The sequence below is a fragment of the Crinia signifera genome, chromosome 5, assembly GCF_055691185.1.
Source record: "Crinia signifera chromosome 5, ASM5569118v1, whole genome shotgun sequence".
NCBI lineage: Eukaryota > Metazoa > Chordata > Amphibia > Anura > Myobatrachidae > Crinia > Crinia signifera.
In genome coordinates this window covers 297,269,876-297,292,720 of record NC_139221.1, presented here as the reverse complement: position 1 = coordinate 297,292,720, position 22,845 = coordinate 297,269,876, and the positions used below count along the sequence as shown (strand labels likewise).

Sequence of the window (22,845 nt, the reverse complement as noted above, 5' to 3'; positions counted from 1 at the left end):
CGACAGGAGGTCGACAGCACAGGCCTCCCGTAGCAAATTGTTATACTGCACAGTAGTGGCCTGGTACACGGAGAGATTGCGTTGGCAGAACCGCACACTGGTCAGCTCCTCAGCCCAGCAGAAAACTAATCTTATAAGGGTGACGAAGGTCTAGTGGCACCCGCTAAACCACTGTGCTGCCCTCAAACTGACCTTTTTGCCACAGGCCCTGATATGACAGCGCCACATCTGCTCCCTAATAGAGAGCCTCATCGGGTGCCCATTGGGGCAGGTCTGGGTCTCGGAGGAAATGCTGCCCCTGAAGAAAAGACATTGCCTCCTCCTCACTCTGAGGCAAAGTAAAGATAGTCAGCCTCTCTGCAGCCATCTCTGTGATACTTCTGCCTCTCACAAAATACAACAGCGGACTGATTACGTAGAGTGACTACGCAACAGCTGACTGACTATGCTAACCGCATAACGCTCTGACTGACCACTCAATCAACAAGCTGACTGACTGCTCATTGCATATTATGCCACACACTGTAATGTCTATTACATATAATACCACACATATTATGCCACATACTCTAAATTCCACTTACCTAAATGCTCATTGCTATGGGCTTCATGCTTGATGCCAGGGGTTAACATGCTCTACCAGGGGTTAACATGCTCGTTGCCATGGGTTATATGCTCTGCCAGTGGTTATATGTTCTGCCAGTGGTTACATGCTCTGCCCAGAGTTACATGCTCTGCCAGGGGTTGACATGCTCTGCCAGGGGTTGCATGCTCTTTGCCATGGGATTAACCTGCTCTGCCAGGGGTTACATGCTCTGCCCAGAGTTACATGCTCTGCCAGGGGTTGACATGCTCTGCCAGGGGTTAACATGCTCTTTGCCATGGGATTAAATGCTCTGCCATGGGATTAAATGCTCTGCCATCGGTTACATGCTCTGCCATGGGTTACATGCTCTGCCAGGGGTTACATGCTCTGCCCGGAGTTACATGCTCTGCCCGGAGTTACATGCTCTGCCAGGAGTTGACATGCTCTGCCAGGGGTTAACATGTTCTTTGCCATGGGATTAAATGCTCTGCCATGGGATTAAATGCTCTGCCATCGGTTAAATGCTCTGCCATGGGTTACATGCTCTGCCCGAAGTTACATGCTCTGCCAGGGGTTGCATGCTCTTTGCCATGGGATTAACCTGCTCTGCCAGGGGTTACATGCTCTGCCCAGAGTTATATGTCCTGCCAGGGGTTAACATGCTCTTTGCCATGGGATTAAATGCTCTGCCATGGGATTAAATGCTCTGCCATGGGTTACATGCTCTGCCATGGGTTACATGCTCTGCCCGGAGTTACATGCTCTGCCAGGGGTTACATGCTCTGCCAGGGGTTACATGCTCTGCCAGGAGTTGACATGCTCTGCCAGGAGTTGACATGCTCTGCCAGGGGTTAACATGCTCTTTGCCATGGGATTAAATGCTCTGCCATGGGATTAAATGCTCTGCCATGGGATTAAATGCTCTGCCATCGGTTACATGCTCTACCATGGGTTACATGCTCTGCCCGGAGTTACATGCTCTGCCCCGAGTTACATGCTCTGCCATGGGTTACATGCTCTGCCCGGAGTTGACATGCTCTGCCAGGGGTTACATGCTCTACACAGGGTTACATGCTCTGCCAGAGGTTGACATGCTCTGCCAGGGGTTACATACTCTGCACTGGGTTACATGCTCTGCCAGGGGTTAATATGCTCTGCCAGGGGTTATCATGCTCTGCCAGGAGTAAACTCCCAAATCATGAGCTGGGCTCTCAGCAGGCCCTGGAGTCGGAGAGCGGAAGGACCTCTGTGATGCTGCTGCCCCCATGCTGGCCCACGTCCATCCACATCCGCACTCCCAATGCCGCCGCTGAAAAGTTGACTATGGCGCACTCAGACATAGCGCACTTCCCACCAAATAAAAAACCCCTGTGTGTCCAGACCTGGGGCCCCCTTGACAGGCCTGGGGCCCCCTTGACAGGCCTGGGCCCGTGTAAACTGTACCTGCTCCCCCCCATCCCCCCTCTCAGCACCCCTGGGCACGGCACTTTCTATTAGCAGCTAAAATCTCCTGAAACTAGTTTTCAAATGTAGGCAAGTATGTCCCACAGCCCACAGTGCTGCCAGTTACACGTACTGTATGCCCCCACAGTGCTGCTAGTTAAACATGCTGCATGCCCCACAGTGCTGCCAGTTACACGTACTGTATGCCCCCACAGTGCCGCCAGTTACACGTACGGTATGCCCCCACAGTGCTTCCAGTTACACGTACTGTATGCCCCCACAGTGCTGCCAGTTACACGTACTGTATGCCCCCACAGTGCTGCCAGTTACACGTACTGCATGCCCCCACAGTGCTGTCAGTTACACGTACTGTATGCCCCCACAGTGCTGCCAGTTACACGTACTGTATGCCCCCACAGTGCTGCCAGTTAAACGTACTGCATGCCCCCACAGTGCTGCCAGTTACACGCACTGTATGCCCCCACAGTTCTGCCAGTTACACGTACTGTATGCCCCCACAGTGCTGCTAGTTAAACATGCTGCATGCCCCACAGTGCTGCCAGTTACACGTACTGTATGCCCCCACAGTGCCGCCAGTTACACGTACGGTATGCCCCCACAGTGCTTCCAGTTACACGTACTGTATGCCCCCACAGTGCTGCCAGTTACACGTACTGTATGCCCCCACAGTGCTGCCAGTTACACGTACTGCATGCCCCCACAGTGCTGTCAGTTACACGTACTGTATGCCCCCACAGTGCTGCCAGTTACACGTACTGTATGCCCCCACAGTGCTGCCAGTTAAACGTACTGCATGCCCCCACAGTGCTGCCAGTTACACGCACTGTATGCCCCCACAGTTCTGCCAGTTACACGTACTGTATGCCCCCACAGTGCTGCTAGTTACACGTACTGCATGCTCCCAAGTGCTGCCAGTTACACGTACTGTATGCCCCACAGTGCTGCCAGTTACATGTACTGTATGCCCCGCAGTGCTGCCAGTTACACGTACTGTATGCCCCGCAGTGCTGCCAGTTACACATACTGTATGCCCCACAGTGCTGCCAGTTACACATACTGTATGCCCCCACAGTGCTGCCAGTTGCATGTACTGCATGCCCCCACAGTGCTGCCAGTTGCATGTACTGCATGCCCCCACAGTGCTGCCATGTACACGTACTGTATGCCCCCACAGTGCTGCCAGTTACACGTACTGTATGCCCCCACAGTGCTGCCAGTTACACGTACTGTATGCCCCCACAGTGCTGCCATTTACACGTACTGTATGCCCCCACAGTGCTGCCAATTACATGTACTGTATGCCCCCACAGTGCTGCCAGTTACACGTACTGTATGCCCCCACAGTGCTGCCAGTTACACGTACTGTATGCCCCCACAGTGGTGCTAGATACACGTACTGTATGCCCCCACAGTGCTGCCAGTTACACGTACTGTATGCCCCCACAGTGCTGCCAGTTACACGTACTGTATGCCCCACAGTGCTGCCAGTTACACATACTGCATGCCCCCACAGTGCTGCCAGTTACACGTACTGTATGCCCCACAGTGCTGCCAGTTACACATACTGCATGCCCCCACAGTGCTGTCAGTTACACGTCCTGTATGCCCCCACAGTGCTGCCAGTTACACGTACTGTATGCCCCCACAGTGCTGCCAGTTACACATACTGTATGCCCCCGCAGTGCTGCCAGTTACACGTACTGTATGCCCCACAGTGCTGCCAGTTACATGTACTGTATGCCCCCGCAGTGCTGCCAGTTACACGCACTGTATGCCCCCACAGTGCTGCCAGTTACACGCACTGTATGCCCCCACAGTGCTGCCAGTTTTACATTCTGTATGCTCCCACAGTGCTGCTCATTGCTCACCACCGCTGCCTCTGAGTCCTCTCGTTCCTGCAGCTAACTGTGTGTGAGGGGAACAGCGCAGTGCCCTCCTCTTCTTCCCCTCACTCTGGTGTCCAGCTTCTACTCGCGGCTGATTTAAAATTGCGGCCGACTGAAGGCTGCCTTTATGAGTTGGTGCCCAGGTGCCCAGCACAGCTCCTCCTAAGAATGTGCCTCGAGCCGGCCCTGTATACAGTAGCTGCATCACAATGATATGTACTGTAAAGACATACAGATGAGCCCACATACATTGTGGCTGCGATCTGTGTAGAGCGCACCATGTAACTCGCGCTAGGTCCGTTATAAGTCACGTTATAATTGTAACGTGCAATGCTACTTTCTGTCCACCAGATGTCTCTTTTCCTAAACTGTTAAGCGCATGCCTCAAATAAACAAACGGACCCTTCTGTGATTTTGTCTTTACTCTGTACTGTTTTGGATTTTCTTTGCAGAATTAGCTTTATTATCTACAGTTTATTACTTAATTATTCCCACTGAGTTCATTTTATGCCTGTATCAAAGCACCTCCCCAGCCACGCTACTGCCCATTCACGCTATTGACTCCTGTTACATACCTCCCAACTTCTGTGTTGGGGAAATAGGGACGCGAGCGCCCGAAAAGGGGGCGGGACGTATGCAAATGAGGGCACAGCTTATGCTAATTAGCCGCGACCTCATTTTCATACGAGAATAGACGCTGTGCGCATGTGCACAGCTTCTATTCAATTAGATTGGGGGGTCTCCCAACTGCCACCCCCGCAGCGGGACAATGCCTGCCGCGGGTGGGACAGCGGAACAGGACCCGAAAATCGGGACTGTCCCGCTGTAATCGTGACAGTTGGGAGGTATGCTGTTATCTAGTGATTTTGTCTTTAATTTGTGTACAAAATCCTTGTCTTTTATTCTCAGAAGCAGCTTTATTATCTTTAACAGTCTTCCTGGTTTTGTTCTTATAACATGGAAAGAAAAATTTACTCCAATGTATTACTTCCTCCCTAATCCACAGGATCTATAAATATGACTTGCACCTCCCCAGCCACGCTACTGCCCATTCACGCTATTGACTCCTGTTACTTAGGCCCTTATTCTGATCGGTGCGGCAGGATCCGATTATGCGGCCAGCACCGTGCGTGCGAAACCCTGAATTCCATACGGATCGCCAACTCCGTCCGTACGCGGTAAGAAGCTGGCCGAATGGACCGCACGTGTATTTTTCACGGAATACGCCTCCTCCATCTCAGGGAACCTCCCCCATCATTCGATGGTCGCAGACCATCGAATGCAGGACCGAGTGCACCACCAGCTCCCGCAACCTCAGACCACACAGACATTTTTCCGTGCAAAAGCAGGGATCTGGGCGGGCAGCTGACATCCGGCGATGTCATATGTCCGCCCCCTACACGTGAGTCACGGCCGCATAACCATACGTACGCCCAGCGTTTGCATGGGAACGCCCATGAAACGCGGGGCGTATGCATATGGTAATGAGCCCAAATAGCCCTTCACGCCCCTCTCCACCCCCTGTTCGGAGTGTTCACATTTCATGCGGGATTTGGCCGTACGTCCCGCTCGCACATGCGCAGAGACGCCTCTGCACATGCGCAGACACAAAACATCGGCGGCACGAACGCACGCGGATATTACCGCACCGATCAGAATAAGGGCCTTAGTGATTTAGTCTTTAATTTGTGTACAAAATCCTCGGCTTTTATTCTCAGAATCAGCTTTATTATCTTTAACAGTATTCCTGGTTTCGTTGTTATAAAATGGAAAGAAACATTTAATCCAATGTATTACTTGCTCCTTGCTCTACATGATCTCATAAATACAGTATGGCTTCCACATGGTCCCCATTCACATTATGCTGTATACACTAGGATAAAGGCCCTGGTGTCTGATTGTTTTGCAGATGGCTGTGGCCCAGTGGGTATGGTAGGAGACTTATAATGTGTGAGTCATGGGTTCAATCCATAGGACACACAATACTTTTTTTTTAAATGTATTTATTATTTTTGTATTTAATAAATCGATTTGATGTGTCACTTCTTCCCTTTATAGGAAAAAAAAATCTCTTTCACAGTATTCAATGCCACAGTATGCTGAGGCGCTATTCACACGGTCATATGTACTGTACAGACATATGTAACTGTACTGTAATTATGCTAATATCATATAATATTATATGTTGACAGGGCTGGAGACGACATGGCTACTACTGCTACTCTATAAGCGAGTCATCGGCAACATTTACAGAAGCGAGCAGCACTTGCAGTACTAAGGCAGCCTATCTGATGACTGTTAATGACAGGTACAGTAAGAGGAAAATGTACAAGGAAAGCTCAGATTATCCACAGGGCAGCATTACTAGGCTAGTAATATGTGATTAGGAGGAGACACTCAGGATCCGCTGCAGTACTGGGAGGCTCTGTTGTCCATGGCTGACCCCAATGATCTGGTCTGATAATGGAGGGAACACATTCATGGTCAAAGTTCATTTGCATTAACATTAGCTTAATTATGAATCTATTTAATCACAGCAACTGCAGTCACCTCTAGTTACATTACTTCAGGGTGGCCTACCCTCCCGGAATCGGTTCCCCCTCCCGGCCCCCCCGGAAAGAGGGCAACCCTCCCGCAAAGCCGCCTGGCTCCCACGACACCTCCCCCCCCCCCCGGGCCGGCACCTGTGACCCCCCCTCGGCGGTCCGTGTGTCAAATTACGCGGATAGCGACATTTTAGCTTCGCCAACAGCAGTGCAATGCCATAAAAAATGGAATTGCATGCCGGGGGCTTGGTTAAAACTTTGCTATCGCTCTGGTCACGCCCCCAAGTAGCCTCCCATGTGGCTCCGCCCCCTCCCCACCCCTTTTCACTCCCGAGCTGGCTGCCCTCTCCCGGGAAGGGCAGCCAGAAAGTCGGTAAGTATGCATTACATACTGCAGGTGGGAACCGGATGATAGGTCAACAATGTCTAGGCTGGCAGTCAACACCAAAAGGTTGACATTGACAACATTTCATTTCGGCAATGACAAAAGTTCAACATTCACAGTGTTGACAGCAACAAAAGATCAACACAAGCAAAATTGCCAATTTCAAACTCAATGGTCGACATAAAATGGTCAACATAAGTTTTTCACGATTTTATTTAAGTTTTTTTTACTTTTTTGTTTTACTATGTGGAATCTCATTGTCCCGAAGCAAAGTGCGCAAAGCTCGCCATGCAAGGGTACGTGCTACACTAACTGCGGGCCCACATGCTCAGGTGTCGACATTGACACCAAAACACGTGAAAGACCATTTAATGGGTCAACCTTTTCCATGTCAATCTTTTTGCTTGTGTTGACCTTTTGTCAATGTTGACCTTGTGCATGTGTTATAACCTGCTATACAATGTATTGTGTGTCTTGATAAAGCAGGGTTGCCGACTTTAAAAAAATCCTCTCCGGGAGAAGCCCGGAGAGGAATATTGCATTACGAGTTTTGGGGGCGGGACTTAACAGTGACGTCATTAAGCCCCGCCCCCATTACGGCAAATAGCCGAAAGAACTGATATCCATGGAGGGGGCGGGGCTAAAATGACACGTTTGTGCCGTTTTAGCTCCGCCCCCTCCCTTGAGACCCGCGGATTGCGGCATATAAATGCCGCGATCGGGGGGCTCAGTGGGGGTCCCCCTGATTCCGGGAGGGTTGCCCACCCTTCCGGGGGCCGGGAGGAAGCCCCCGATTTTCGGGAGACTCCCGCAAATTCCGGGAGGGTCGGCAACCCTGTGATAAAGCACACTATAGTGAATTTGTTTACAGTGGTGAATAATTCCCAGCAGCCTTGGCATCTGCACAGAAAGTCAGTAGCATGTCACATGACCTGTGTCAGAATGAGGGTGAGCAGTTGGGCAGTGCAGTCTGTGAGTAGAGGTCCAGGGAGAAGGAGTGCTGCAGACAAAGTGAGCATGGCACATCTGTACTTACTGGGGGTATGCAGAGACGGCTCATCCGTTGCTGGGATTCCCTCTCAAGTTATTGCTGTCAACTGTTGGACTGTAAATGATAAAAGGAGAGATGTGGTGAGTCCAGCCCCAAAATACATACATACCTGTACAAGCCCAGGAAAGAGGTTTTGTCATATTTACCTGCACAGATGTATACAGTATTAAAGACATTTTACCTCAGAAAATGACATTTTACCTCAAAAAGGCCACAGTAAACTATGTTTATACACAGCCACAGACAGAATAGGACATTTTACCTCAGAAAGGCTGCAATACGCTCTTCTCTCGCCTAGATGTATATATTGAAAGAAATATTATCTCAGGAAGGTTAAAAGAAGCTAATAACCTAAGGCATGGTTAACAAAAAGACTGTGTTTACCTCAGATGACACCTGTACAACAGGAATACATTTATTTGATTCCTCATCAGGAGGAGAAAATAAGAATCTTTCCCTGACTAATATTATTTGATGGAAAAATTGTGACTGTAACAAGCAATAAGGTGTAAAGACTTTATACAGTGACTTACACGCTTAGGCAAAGGATATGAAGAAAAGTGCAGAGAGGATATATACTGGGCAATATTTAATTAAAATATTCACGGCGTGCAGCAAAGATTTGCTGCACAGTCGCCATGTTCTGGAGCCTCGCTGTCCCACTGCTATCCCCGTATTCAACGAGGCAGGGGCTCGCTGCCCCTGACGGCGAGTGTGAACCGCTGCAGGGAGCCTGAGGACGGCGGCAGGTAGGGAGATGGAAGTCTCCCTGCCAGCCCCAGAACGTATGTGGGGGGGAGGTGGGCTCCCCGTGAGCCAGGCAGCACAAGCTGCCCCCCCCCCCCCGGGAGAGCCAGCAGGGGACCAAATATGCACTGCTCCCGATCGTGCATATGTAATGATCGGGAGCAGTGAATATATTATGAATATGTAATGAGCGGCTCTCTGCTCCCGGCCCCCTGCTGGCTGCTATGTGTAAAAAAAAAAAATATGTTTTTTAAAATTAAATACTGTATATATTCATGTGCTATAAGTACATGAATAAAAATAGCATGCCCATTCACAGAATAAAATTCCTGATTTTTTGACACCAAATGTAAAACAACTTTATTTAAAAGTTCACTTTCCACTTAGAAAATCACTTAGAAAGACGGTGAGAAGTGCACGTTGAATAGGGTGATTCGCTTTCTCACCCGAAAAATCACCTTCCAACGTGAAAATAGCACAAATTCTCTGTGAAACAGGGCGAATTATCCTCATTGAATACTGCCCACTGTGTTGTCACAGTGTTGTTACAAAGTGAGAACGCCAGCAATTATTACCTGATTTACTTTCACTTGTGGATTACAAATAAGCCCACTGTCAGGATACTCAGTGCGGGACTCCAATCTACAAAACAAAAATAGCCGCTTTGGTTATAAGTGACTACCTAATAAAAAGAGACTAAGTAATAGGTTACAGCTGCAGCAGGTATATTATTGCACAATAATAAAGTAGTATTTTAGCATATAATACTGATAATATTGTCATTTTGATGTCATGTAAAAATGGTAATGCTGTGTACACACGGTCCGATTTCCTTTCCGATGTTGACGATATAGTCAACATCGGATCGGCATCGGATCGGCATCGGATGCAGATCGCAAGGGTTTTAACCCTTGCGATCCCGATCCGATCCCGATGCGCATTCACGTATCGGGAGCCAGAAAGTCTTGGCTGCCTTGTCTATATAGTCAAGATAGGATGTGCTTTAAGATCCTATCCACGATCCTATCTGATCAGATCATGGATAGGATCTTAAGGCACATCTACCGTGTGTACACACCATAACAGTAGATCTATGTTGAATATCTATAAATATCTTGTTCGGTATTAGATAAGCTACAAGTTTGCAAGCAAATTTAGATTTGTTACAGGCAGCCTGAAGAAAGAAACTCTCTTTTGGATGAGTTGTTTCATTCCAGTTCCTGTAAAATTAAACACGAAATGTAGCGATCCATTTATGTAAGGAGCGTACACACGGGGGCGATTTTGTGTTATATAGCGGGAAATATGGTCACTGAGCGACCATATTGCCCGTGATGGGAGTGTGCACCAGCGATATATCGCCGGGTGCGCACTCCCGTTTTTACCCCTGCAGTGATCGCTGGTCGCAGGAACATGCTCCTGCGACCAGCTGATTACCACTGCTGGGCTCCCCCCGGCAGTTTCTTTTTCATCAGCGACCATCTCTGGTCGCTGATGAAAAGGAGAAACTGTGCAATATATTGCTCAGCCATATATTGCTCAGCCATATATGGCTGAGCAATATATCTCCCCCGTGTGTACGGGGCTTTACACAATGTTTTGTGTGTGTTGAATTGAATTATATGATTGTTATGCAGTGAAGAGTTGACGGGCCTATTTATCATGGATCACATTTACAACGGGATCTGGGCGGATGATTACCACCCAGGCGGGATGTATTATCCCTGACGTGCAAGGACAGGTTAAGAGCCCATCCCTGAGAAGTGCTGAGCCTGGCGCTGGGGGATCTGTGCATGTGCTGTTAGCGCGGACCCCCCGCCGACCCCACTGCCCTGCCGCAGTGCAATCCGTAGCCCATAGGCTACAATGGGCTACAGCCATCTCAGGGTGCAAAGCGCTGCTGCCCAATGATAATACATAGGGCAGCTTCGCATCCCCTCAGTACACTATTTTATTTTTCCACCATGCCCTAGTGCATGGTAGGGCATGAAATACCGCCTGTCGGCTCAAAAAAAAAGTGAAAAACCCCATGTCGACCTTTTGACTGTCGACCTAGACCATGACGACCTAATGCTTGTGTTGACCTAATGTCCTGTCGATCTTGTCCCATGTCGACCTTTCAGCATGTCAACCTGGTGGTGTTGACCGAATGACTGTCGACCAACATCCTGTTAACCTAATGATCGTATACCATCCAGCCTCTAGTGCAGTGGTTCCCAAACTGTGTGCCGTGGCTCCCTGGGGTGCCTCGGGACACTTGCAGGGGTGCCACGGGTTGGTTGTCAAAAAACAATTCAAATTACAAAACCAGTGCTGGTGGCTGCCAATCATAAAATATGTGTACAAACAGAAGCAAATCCTGCCCTTTACCACATAACTGAACCTAAGAATCACATAAACACAATCTACTTAGTTTTATATATACATATATTTTGGACTAAGGGTGCCGTGGAAAAATTCTGATACTCCAGGGTGCCGCGATTCGAAAAAGATTGGGAACCCCTGCTCTAGTGTTAAAATGTGTCTTAAATGTTGTTCACGCTATTGGCCACTTTTACATTTCCACTTTGAGAATTGCCCTCAGGGATCCACCAGCGCCACCTCCTCGGCCAATGACCGCAAGGTGAGAAATCCTATCCCTGTCCTCCCCCTGGCAATGGTGCAGGAAAGAGCAGGGGTAGGTGCAGGCTGCATAGGCCGCAGCAGGAGACCCCACTCAGGAGGCTGATGGAACACAGTCTCCTGTATATGTCCCTATAGTGATGGACGGGAGCTTGTAGGATAATCTTTGGCAGCAATTACTTTAGTAGTGTTTTTTTCTGATATTTTCAGTCCTTCCTGCATAAGAGGGGGGGAGGTGCACTAAAGGAAAAATGGCATGCAGGAAACCTGCACACTGGGTTTTCATTGCGGGGGGGTAGCATAAGATGGTGATACCCCATAGAAGCCTACTGCTTCTTACTGCAACCCCCTGCCACCCCGCATGGCCCCCCGCCATCCCACTGGGCCCCCGCCGAGCCCACCTCATCTGTGTCCAGGCAGTACACTGCTGTGCTGCCCGGACCAGTGACCTCCTCCTCCCTAGCCGCGTACATTCCCTTCCAGGTGCAGGGAGGAGAGCCCTGTAAGCAGCCTGACACAGGAGGAGAGGGGAGAGCCAACAAGGAATCGCCAACACGTCTCCGGCTGCTTTGCAAAGGCCAGCTCTTATTGCAAGAGCTTCCCTTTGCGATACTAATCGCATATGTTAGTATTATATATGCAATTAGTATCGCTGCGGTAGCCAGCCGAGGGTGGCAAAGTGGGGCAGCAAATGTTAGTGCATCCCCCCAAGATCATTCTGTCACAGACTGCCTTATATCTTTTCAGATCATTGATGTTTAAGGAAACACATTTATGCATATGAGGTCCATCCCATTGACTTCCTGAAGTTGGTATCTGGGTTTCAATTTAATAAATTCAAAACTATGGGGTCAATCCTATTATCTGTGATTATCTTGCAGGTGCGAATCATTGCGGCAGTGGGCACACTGGTGTCTTTACTCACTTTACTGTACATAATTGCTCGCTGCTGCTAAAGGCGAAATGTGTATTGTGTTGGTTTTCTTTAATGTTATTTGTGGTGGTCATGACCCTGTGCATCAGTCGTTTGGGGTGTAAGGTAGTTTTTTCCTGAAAGGCCACTCCCCTCAATGCAAGGCCACACCCCTCCCCATAATCCACACCACCGTTTTTGGGGAGCCTGCGGCTGCGGCATGCACATTTTAACACACATATATATTTTTACCTGTTTACACTGGGAGCGAAATAGTCAAGAAGCAGCACTAAGGGGGGTATTCAATCGCTGGCGACCATCTCCCCACGGTGGAGATGGCCGCCGGGCCCTATTCAAAGCAGTCTTCCCCAACAGCATTGAGCAGGGTTTCTCGGCAGAACGATCCAGACTTCACTAGCTGTCTAGCTCGTTCTGCCGAAAATGGCCGGTAAGTGACGAGCTGTAGCCGGCAACTCTCGGCCACGCCCCCTTCTCGCTCCCGGCAGGCGGGACATTGAATCCCGCCTGCATGTTCTCGGTCGAGCTCGACCACCGTGACCTAAACATTGAATACCCCCCTGAATATGTGCCAGGCAAGGGAACAGCTAGACTTTCATGGGCCCCAATAGCAACAATTTTTTGAAGGGCCCCCAGCAATCCTCCAGAATAAGGGGGGGGGGGGGGCATGTTGGGGTCAGAATAGAAGAGAGGGATGAAAGAATAGAAGGCAGGACAGACAAATAGGGTGGCAGAGTGCAAGTCAGATGGGGGTCTTTGAGCAGATGGGGCCACTATACTGGATGGGGAAGGGGTAATGTATTTTGGAAGACACTGGCCTGGATGGGAAGAGGGGCAGTAAAATGGGGGTTGGAGGGGCAATCACTAGTCTGGAGAGGAGGGGACACTGTGTGTGTGGGGCACTGTAACTGTGGCTATGGGTTACATTGGGGCAGTGGGATGGGGTCAGTTGTCCAATTGGGAAAAGATGGGGGGGGGGGGACAAGGTGGCAGGGTGACAGACACTGGGATGGTGATGGGGGGGGGTACTGTGCTAAATTAAGTGGATTGTTAGTTAGATAATGGGACACTGGGTTGGTGTGATGGGGGATGTCATCACTGACCTGGCACAAGCACATTACAGTTCTGGCTGCTGCTGCTTGCTGACTCTCCTGACCTCCGAGGTGGCGTGGTGCATTTCCAAGGGGCTGTGCCATTCCCAAACAGCCAGTAGTGTACGGAGAGGCTGCATGAGGAGACGAGTCAGTTCACATGTGGAGGTCTCCAGCTCCCGAGCAGGCTGCGGGTAGCGGTGCAAGGTTGGGGATGCAGGAGCGGGACGCAGGCATCTCCAGCCTAGCAGTGTCGGGGGGTGGGTGGACTCCAGGTCAGTTTACTGCTGTCATTAGCGCTGGGGTTGGGAGGGATACTGCAACTTACTACCACCAGCAGCGCCGGGGTGGGGGCACAGGTAAAAAAACAAAATTCACATCATTATCAGCTAATATTTTGTAGTTCATGATCATGGGCCTCTTCTGGAGAACATTTTGTTTATTTTATTATTTATTGCTGTCGGCAACACCTGTACATGTACAAGCCTCTTACATGTGGCCTACATATGGAGATGGACTTATGGTACACGTGAACCTGATATTGCAATATAAACACAAAGTTGTGTGATTGCGCTGTATATGCTGTCCCCAATAGTGACCGCATAGGTAGGGCTGCAGCATAGTCCAATATTCAAATAGGGGAGAAAAACACACTGCCATCCCAAACACTGGCAAACATCACTGTCCAGGACTAACTGGCGTTGGTGTGGATCCTCCTTAGAGTGCACTGCAGCCCCACATCTGGGAGCCAACACTGGCTGGCTCATCACACAATGGTTTGTAGTCTATAACCATTATTATGCCAATATGCCCTGAACTGTCTGATAAAGTGGTTTCCACCGTATATGAAATATATCTAAATAAAAAACTCCTCAAAATGATACCTTTTTTATTGCAGGATTGAACATGCTTATATAACAAGCTTAATTGGTCTTAGACCAGAGAAGTATTTCTGGACAGGACTTTCCGATATGGAGGAAAAGGGAACTTTTAAATGGACTAACAGGGAAAAGGTGTTGTACACACACTGGAACGCTGATATGCCAGGTAAGTCACACATCCTCTTGTAAAAGGGATGGCAAGGCAGGCAGGAGGCCAGGTGTGATGCTTCATGTTGTAGAGAGAAACAGTTCTCTATGGGAGCAGGTTTTGGTAACAATAAAATGTAGGGAATGCATAAAAATATACAATTGGAATGTTGTGAATATATAGAGGAGGCATCAGGCAGCTGTTGTGACAAATATTCACTACGTGCTGTGGAAGAGAACTCATATATAAAACATTTAAACATTAACAACCCCCTCTAACCCAAAGTAGTACTACTCAGGCATGCATCATATTTTGTCAACATAGTTATAATGTCAACATAAATGGTATTGAACAAGTTGATATCCATCGAATGTCAACAACATTTTACTGTTGGTCCAGTGGTTACTTACCTGGTCTTTCGGGTCCACTGATCAGCTGACGTAGATTTACATCATTCTTGCAGTGTCTCCAGGAAAGAGCACAGAGGTCACTGAGATGTTCCTGAAGTGCCATAAACTCCGCAGTGTGCTGACACACTTCATGTTCTTGTTGGGCAACTGGGGGTTAAAGCTTTTGTTGGGAGGAATGGGTCCTGAGAGTCATTATCCTGACGTCAGGATCCCAACTGGCCGGACCCAGACAGCATGGTGAGCGCAACTAAACCCCTTGCAGGCTCGCTGTACTCGCCACGCTACGGGCACGGTGGCCACCAATTCTATTCTCCCTCTATGGGGGTCGTGGACCCCCACGAGGGAAAATAGCAGGTGGCCGTCGGGAACCCGGCTGTCGGTGTTTTAACAGTCAGGATTCCGACGTCAGGTGACTGTCGGGACCCCGTCCGGCACCCGGGAGGATTGCCCCATTTTCTTTTAGCAGTTAGGATTGGTTGGGGATGCTGAGTTGGAGTTTTCCTAGTGAATAAGGTAGTGAATAAGTTATGTTAATGAAAGTTCTGGAATTGTCCAGCCCTCAGCCCCACCCTATGTTGCAGGTAATATTTTTATATTGTTCATGTCGAAACGAGATGGGCCTAGACTGAGAACCTTTATATTCACCTCACCACATTTCTCAGTGTAATGTACTTTTTAATCCTTGGCCCAATCTAGGTGTATATACAACAGCATCAGTGTGTTATGTGTATTATCTATAAAAATTAAGATACCCCAGTGATGCATGCTCTATGAATATAGCTGTGTCTGTAGTAGAGAATTGCGGGCTCAGATTTCCCAGATCCGAGCCTGCACGGACGTCACTAATCCGAGCCTGAATCAGAGCTTCCCGTCTGACTTCGATCCGGGCGTGCAGGCAAAACGTCATTGCCCGGCGTCCAATTCTCGCGAGACCCGGAACTCTATATAAAGAGCCCTTCAGTAGTACCTATACCTGGCCACTTCAATCATACATGCTTATGATTGCAGTGTGCACTGTAAAACATGTATATTTATTTAACCACTTGTATGCCAGTCTGCTTGTGCATCTGCTGTATAATTAATAAAGCCCTCCTGCTGGTGTATACAGCCTTACATAAACTAGTACATATTTTCTGCTGGTGCATCAACTCACTGTACTACTGTGTCTGACATAAAAATATTAATACATTTACAGTGTAAGTTAAAATAATTTTAGTAATTAAAATAATATCTCTGCTGGTGCATATTAATTATACTGCCGTATATATATAATATCTCTTTGGTGGTGCGTAATTGACTACCGTATATTTTTCTGGTGGTGCGTAATTGACTACCGTACATCTTTCTGGTGGTGCGTAATAATAAGTTGACTACCGTATAATTTTTTTTGTGGTGCGTAATTGACTAACGTATATCTTTCTGATGGTGCGTAATTATTAATTGAATACTGTATAATATTTTTTGTGGTGCGTAATTCACTACAGTATATCTTTCTGGTGGGGCCTAATTGATTGAGTACCATATAATCGTATATAAAATAAATACCTCTCTATTGGTGCATCTACTGTCATATATACTTGCACTCCAGTGGTGCGGTGCTGTGGTGTAATATTATATTGCATAACTCCACAAAAATAATGGAGATGCAAAATATGGAGAATCAATTAGGGAAAGATGAAGGGCCGCTTCCTCTTACTTCTGAATGTGCTGCAAATGCAAGTAGTAATGATGCCATAGACGATGAGATGCCATCAATGTCGTATGCCAAGGCCGATGTCCAGTGTGAAAGTACAGGGCACATAAAATCCAAAAAGCCAAAGTTCATTAAAAGGAGGACCAAAAAAAAAAAATTCGGTACTTGTGTATTATCACGGGCGCCCATCGCATCGCAGACCATAAGGCACGCGATGGTATTCGATGCGATGCGATGTCCCGCAATGTTCCCCAATGTCATACAATGTTAAAATTGTATGGCATTGTATATGGCATTCAATGCCATACAATGCGATGCGATTATAAATTGTATAAGCACCCTAATGGGTGCTTACAATGTTAAATGCACCCCCACGCCACCCCCAGTATGAACGTGAACCCGAAGCGTGGCGAGTGCAGCGAGCCCGTGAGGGGCGGCGGAACGCGTCCTCCGACCTTTTCATACCCCCACTATCCGCGTCGGCGTGGAGTTGATATTATATAGTGTGGCGAGCGCAGCAAGCCACCGAGCCCAAAGAGTGGCGAGCGGACGCGCATTACTTCACAAGTATACGCGTCCCCTCGCGGGGCTCGCTGCGCTCGCCACACTTTATAAAATGAACTCCACGCCGACGTGGATAGTGGGGGTATGAAAAGGTCGGAGGACGCGTACCGCCACCCCTCACGGGCTCGCTGCGCTCGCCACGCTTCGGGTTCACGTTCATACTGGGAGGTGGCGTGGGAGTGCATATAACATTGTAAGCACCCATTAGGGTGCTAATACAATTTAACATTGTATAGGGGGCTTACATCGCATCGCATCGCAGTGCATCGGGTGTATGGCATGCGATGCAATGAAAAATCGTGCGACTTAATATCGGGGGCGCCGTGATAATACACAAGTACCGTAAATTCAAATAATGGAGGAGAAATGTAAAATTGGCAATGTGCCATTTACGACACAGATTTTAATTTACCCGACATTGATTGGGAAAACGAAACAGGTAAATCAGCAAGAAGCAATGGGTTCTTAAGCTTACTTAAAGACCAGTTTATTACACAAACGGTAGAAACTCCAACTCGTGATGAGGCACTCTTGGACTTAGTATTAACAAATAACACAGACTTAGTTTCAAACACAAAAGTAATTGAACAATTAGGGAACAGTGATCACAATATGGTTTCACTGGAAATCAACTTCAGTAAATTACATCAAAAAGGATCTGCAAAAATACTAAACTTCAGAAAAGCGAACTTTGAATTATTCAGGGAAGCCCTAACAGGAATTGGGTGGGAAACGGTTATGGAGGGAAAAAATACAGAGGAAATGTGGGATACTTTAAAAAAGGTGCTTGATTCACTAACTATTGAATACATTCCTAAAGTAACTAAAGGCAAATTCAACAAAAGAAAGCCACCATGGTTGGACAAAAAAGTAAGGTCAGCTATAAACAATAAAACCAGAGCATTTAAATTCTATAAAAATAACTTGAATGAGGAGGCATTCGCAAAATACAAAGAATCAATCAAAACTTGTAAAGGGGTAATCAAAGCAGCTAAAATATTATATGAAGAGTGCATAGGCACTGAAAGCAAAACCAACCCAAAGAAGTTTTTTAAATACATAAATAGTAAACGTTTAATTATGGAAAACATAGGCTCACTAACTGATTCTAGTGAAAAAAGTGTTACTGAGGACAAGGGAAAAGCAAAACTGTTAAATTAGTTCTTCTCATCAGTATTTACTAAGGGAGAGCAGACTGTGGAACGAACATTTACCACAAACGGGACAAATAAGCCAGATCTCATTGTGGATTTCACGCCGAAGGAAATAATACTGAGGCTAAGCAAACTCAAAACAAATAAATCACCAGGGCCAGATGGGATTCATCCGAGGGTATTAATGGAATTAAGGGATGAACTAGCTACCCCCCTACATTATATCTTTAGCAAGTCAATATCGTCAGGTATAGTACCAAAAGATTGGAGAATAGCAGAGGTAGTGCCAATATTCAAAAAAGGAAAAAAGGAAGATCCCGCTAATTACAGACCCGTTAGTTTAACATCAATTGTGGGTAAACTATTTGAAGGATTTTTAAGGGATGGTATCCAGGAATATTTAGACCATCACCGTCTACTCAGTACTAACCAACATGGGTTTGTGAAAAATCGTTCATGCCAAACTAATCTACTAGGGTTCTATGAAGAGGTTAGCAAAAACCTCGATAATGGAAATGCTGTAGATGTGATTTTCCTAGATTTCGCTAAAGCATTTGATACTGTCCCACACAAGAGATTGATTAATAAAATGGAGAACCTTGGATTGGGTGAAAATATCTGCAGATGGGTAGGGAATTGGCTATGTAATGGAGAACAAAGAGTGGTTGTGAATGGTGCCGTGTCAGATACGATACCAGTACTAAGTGGAGTGCCCCAGGGTTCGGTTTTGGGGCCCATTTTGTTTAACATTTTTATTAACGATATTGGGATAGGGTTACTCAGCAATGTATCCATCTTTGCGGATGATACAAAACTTAGCAAAGTCATCAAATCATCAGAAGATGTCACCATGCTTCAAAATGATCTTGCAATTCTAGATGAGTGGGCAAAAAAATGGAAGATGAGGTTCAATGTAGATAAATGTAAGGTTATGCACCTTGGGAGACACAACCAGTGTGCAAGTTACAACCTTAGCGGAGAGGAACTGGGTAATTCCATACTTGAAGAAGAAAAGAAATTGCGCTGTGGATGCACACCTGTAAAAATATTTTTTAAAAAGATTTGGTACTTTTTTGTTTAATTCATTTTTTTTTTAAATAAGGGGGAGTTTTGTCCGTGTTCACGGATAATCCCACCTTATTAGTTGTGAAATTGATAAAGAATTAAAAAAATTTTGGACACATATAAACGAACATACATATAGTGTGACTTGCCGTAACGGCACTTTATAAAGAATAGAAAGTGTGGCGGGGGGGCGTGGCCTGATTAGCTAGCAGCTGGACGTGTTCTCCAGCTCTCCCTCGCAAATCCTGTACAAACTCCTATTTATAGTGGAGATACTGCCGCAGGGCTGCACAAAAAGGTGGATTATTCTATCCGGTCACTTCTGGGCTCCTCCGGTGAGGCTTCTGCGGGTCGAGCGACTCCTTTTAGCCAGGTGCAGGTGACGGCCTACTCCCGTCTTTGTGGTGCTCCTGACCCTGCACACTCCCCCTGCTGAGATCTCCGGCGGATGATCTCGTCTACATCCAGCTTGGGGCCTCCTCGCTTACCCTCCCAGAGTCCGGCGGCAATACATGTGACTGTGGACCGCTTCTCCTGCAGCTGCCTCCTGCAAGTATACTTACCCTGCTATAAAGCTCTCGCTAAACTCGCGGCCATTTTGGACCTCACAGAGCCTCTCTACTGCCGGGCCGTGGCTGGCTGGTCAGCCCCTGCCATCTATTAATGTCGATGTGGTGGTGTGCTAGCCACCGCCAGATCTACTAGAAGATCCCCTTCCATCGGGTGAGGTGTGTAGCTTGCTGGGGCTCCGGCTATATACAGTCCTACTGCTAACATGGCAAATCCTCTACTCTTTGTACTGCGAGCTATTGATGCCTCTGCTAATAGGCTCTGCCAAAAGCTTGCTGCAATACAAGACTGTGCTTTATCTATTCCACCTACAAATGGTTATCCTGCTGAGGTAACCGTTATTCATACACCCCAAGATCAAGCTGCTGCTACTTTTCCAGTTAAGGCTGAATCCTCCTGTATCCTGGAGGAGTGCTCCATGCGCACAAATTTCATATTTCAGGCGCAGCCGGTCCTAGCCCCTAAAGTTTTAGCCCCTAAAGTCTCTACGTTTGCTTACACTCTGTGAGAGGGCGGTGTGAATGGTGCCTTTCCTTCCTACCACTATGCTGGTGTAACACATGTAGACTCAGTGTTTGTCCAAGCCCTGGAGGAATGCTACATGCTGGTTCTGACTGGATTAACAAACATGTCATGCTTTACCCTTCTATCGTCAGATGCTGATGTGACTTCTCCAACCTTAGATCTGTTGCTTCTGCAAGTAGCTTTGAGATCCTGGACAGTATCTCGCAAACATTTTGGTCCTGTCCCAGTGGGTACATGGGTACTTGCAGTCCTTCTGCATGTGACATATCGATCCTTCTTGGGACTGAAAAACTAGCCCGATTAACTCCACATACTGTGCAGAGGTTGAGGATGGCTCCCCATCTCTCTAAGTCCTGCTGGTATTTGTGTAGTTTCACGGCGCCGGAAGTGCAGAGGCTCGCGTGCCGCTCTAGCTATGAAACTTGGCAGCCTGCCAGGTAGCGTAGCGCTGCGTGCACCAAATGTAATGAAGTGTATCGTGTAAAAAACAGACAATCGGGGCTTAAAAACAGACAAACGGGGCTTATAAATCGCAGCTATCCGCGTCCCCTCACGGCTTTACAGGTGTCAGCGTCCGCTCGCCAGGCACCGAGCCCAAAGCGTGGCGAGAGGACGCTGACACCTGTGAAGCCCGCGAGGGGACGCGGATAGCTGTGAAGGTATCCGCGTCCCCTCGCAGGGCTCGCTGCGCTCGCCACGCTTCGGGCTCGGTGGCTCGCTGCGCTCGCCACACTAATCTATTCTCAACTCCACGCCGACGTGGATAGTGGGGGTATGAAAAGGTCGTAGGACGCGTACCGCCGCCCCTCGCGGGGCTCACTGCGCTCGCCACGCTTCGGGTGGGCGTGGATAGTGGGATTTACACGGTCCACAGCTGTGGCATTCACTAGTGGCACTGAGGGTGGGTTTCAATAGTGTTCCCCTAGGGCCACCTAAATTTAGATGCTTTTGCGTCTAAATTTAGATGTACCCCTTCACCTAAGTAAATCCAGACGCATTTGCGTCTGGGTTAACAAGCCCCAACACCTTTGCGGCTTGCAAGGCGCCTGTATTCTAACGCTTTAGCGTCTGAATCCAGGCTTTCCGGCTTCTTAGCGGCTATCTACAGATGGCGCGGGTCTTATTATTGCCGCCTATGGCGATGTTTCCGCCACACGCCATGGCGCATACATGTAGCGAATCGCCGTGGCGCTTCACGACGAGTGCAATATCACAGACCAACCACCAGATGTCACTTTTGAAAACCTCATTTGCGCATGCGTAAGATTTGTGCTTCAGCGCGTGCATGATGCGCAGGAATTACATGAAATTTATTATACGATGAGCACCTCTCTAATGCCGCTGGCACGAGCGTGATCCAGTCTCTTCAGCCGAGAGTGCATCATGCTGATGCGGACAGAGAGGAACTGCAATTTATTTGACTGCTGTGAACGGGAAGAATAAAAATGAGTGAGAAAAAAAAAAATAAACTAAAAAAATGAAACAGTGACTGAGTTTACCATTTGACGTACATGTACGTCATGGCCGGGAGGTACTTCCCGACACATGACGTACATGTACGTCATGGCTTCTAACTGTCACTGCGTCTATAGATGCAGTGACAGTTAGGAGATGTAGCCGCACAGACGCTAATGCGTAACAGCAAACACCGTACTGTAGTTCTAAAGGTTGTACGACACGGACGCTATGCGTCTCAGTATACAGTACAGTATTGTTCTAAAGGCGGCCACAATATTGGAAACTTGGTCACAATATGGTTTTGCAGCATTACATTCACAGTATTGTGCGGTAAGTTACTGATGGGTAGATTTACAGTATGAAGCGGTGATAAGGGAGGAGAAGTGGAAAATGCCTGGTACAGTACTTTATCACCGTCCAATCAGCTCCTGACTGTTAAGCTACAGGCTGGGTGTAAATACTGTAGAATCAGTCATGGTAGTATAGTAGTCGTACTGTATAGTAGTCATTACACTGTACAGTTCTTGGCTGTAGTGTAGTGGTTATCTGCATGGTGTTTCACGCCGGAGACCCGTGTTCGATTACGGCGTTAAACCTTTAATATTATAGTATCAAATTTTACAGTTTTAACTAAGATATAATTATTGACAATATACTGTGTGATTAAAATATAATTATTTATATTTACAGTATAGTATTACATTTTACAGTATATTGTATAAGTAATGTATTACAGTATATAAAAACTACTGATAAACTACTGATAAACTACTGTACCCACTACTCAGCGGCGGGCGCACAGAATGGGACGCTGTTCCGCACAGGACGCACGGCGCATAGGACGCACGGCGCATAGGACGCACGGCGCACACGCTATTGCAGTATACTGTAGGCGCCATTATCAGTATCACTAGTACTGTACCTGGACCTGTTCAGTATGTCGGACACTGGCAGAGTCAGGAGGGCAAGGCCCTTTGGCAGAGGGGAGCTCCTCACCCTGGTGGCTTGGCGGGACAGGCTCCTGGTCTCTAATCGGGAGATTGTGGAGGCCTACCAGGGGGCCCGTCA

General features: G+C 47.7%; 1 protein-coding gene across 3 annotated transcripts in view; it reads left to right on the top strand.

The window, feature by feature from the left end:
• Positions 1 to 22,845, top strand: part of LOC146081227 (macrophage mannose receptor 1-like) — a 610,592-nt gene that overhangs the window by 156,548 nt on the left and 431,199 nt on the right. For all 3 annotated transcript variants that reach the window (XM_083189333.1, XM_083189332.1, XM_083189334.1), the window contains exons 10-11: positions 6,129 to 6,244; positions 14,208 to 14,356. In XM_083189333.1, the coding sequence (XP_083045459.1) occupies positions 6,129 to 6,244; positions 14,208 to 14,356 (265 nt within the window). The remainder of the gene's footprint in view (positions 1 to 6,128; positions 6,245 to 14,207; positions 14,357 to 22,845) is intronic.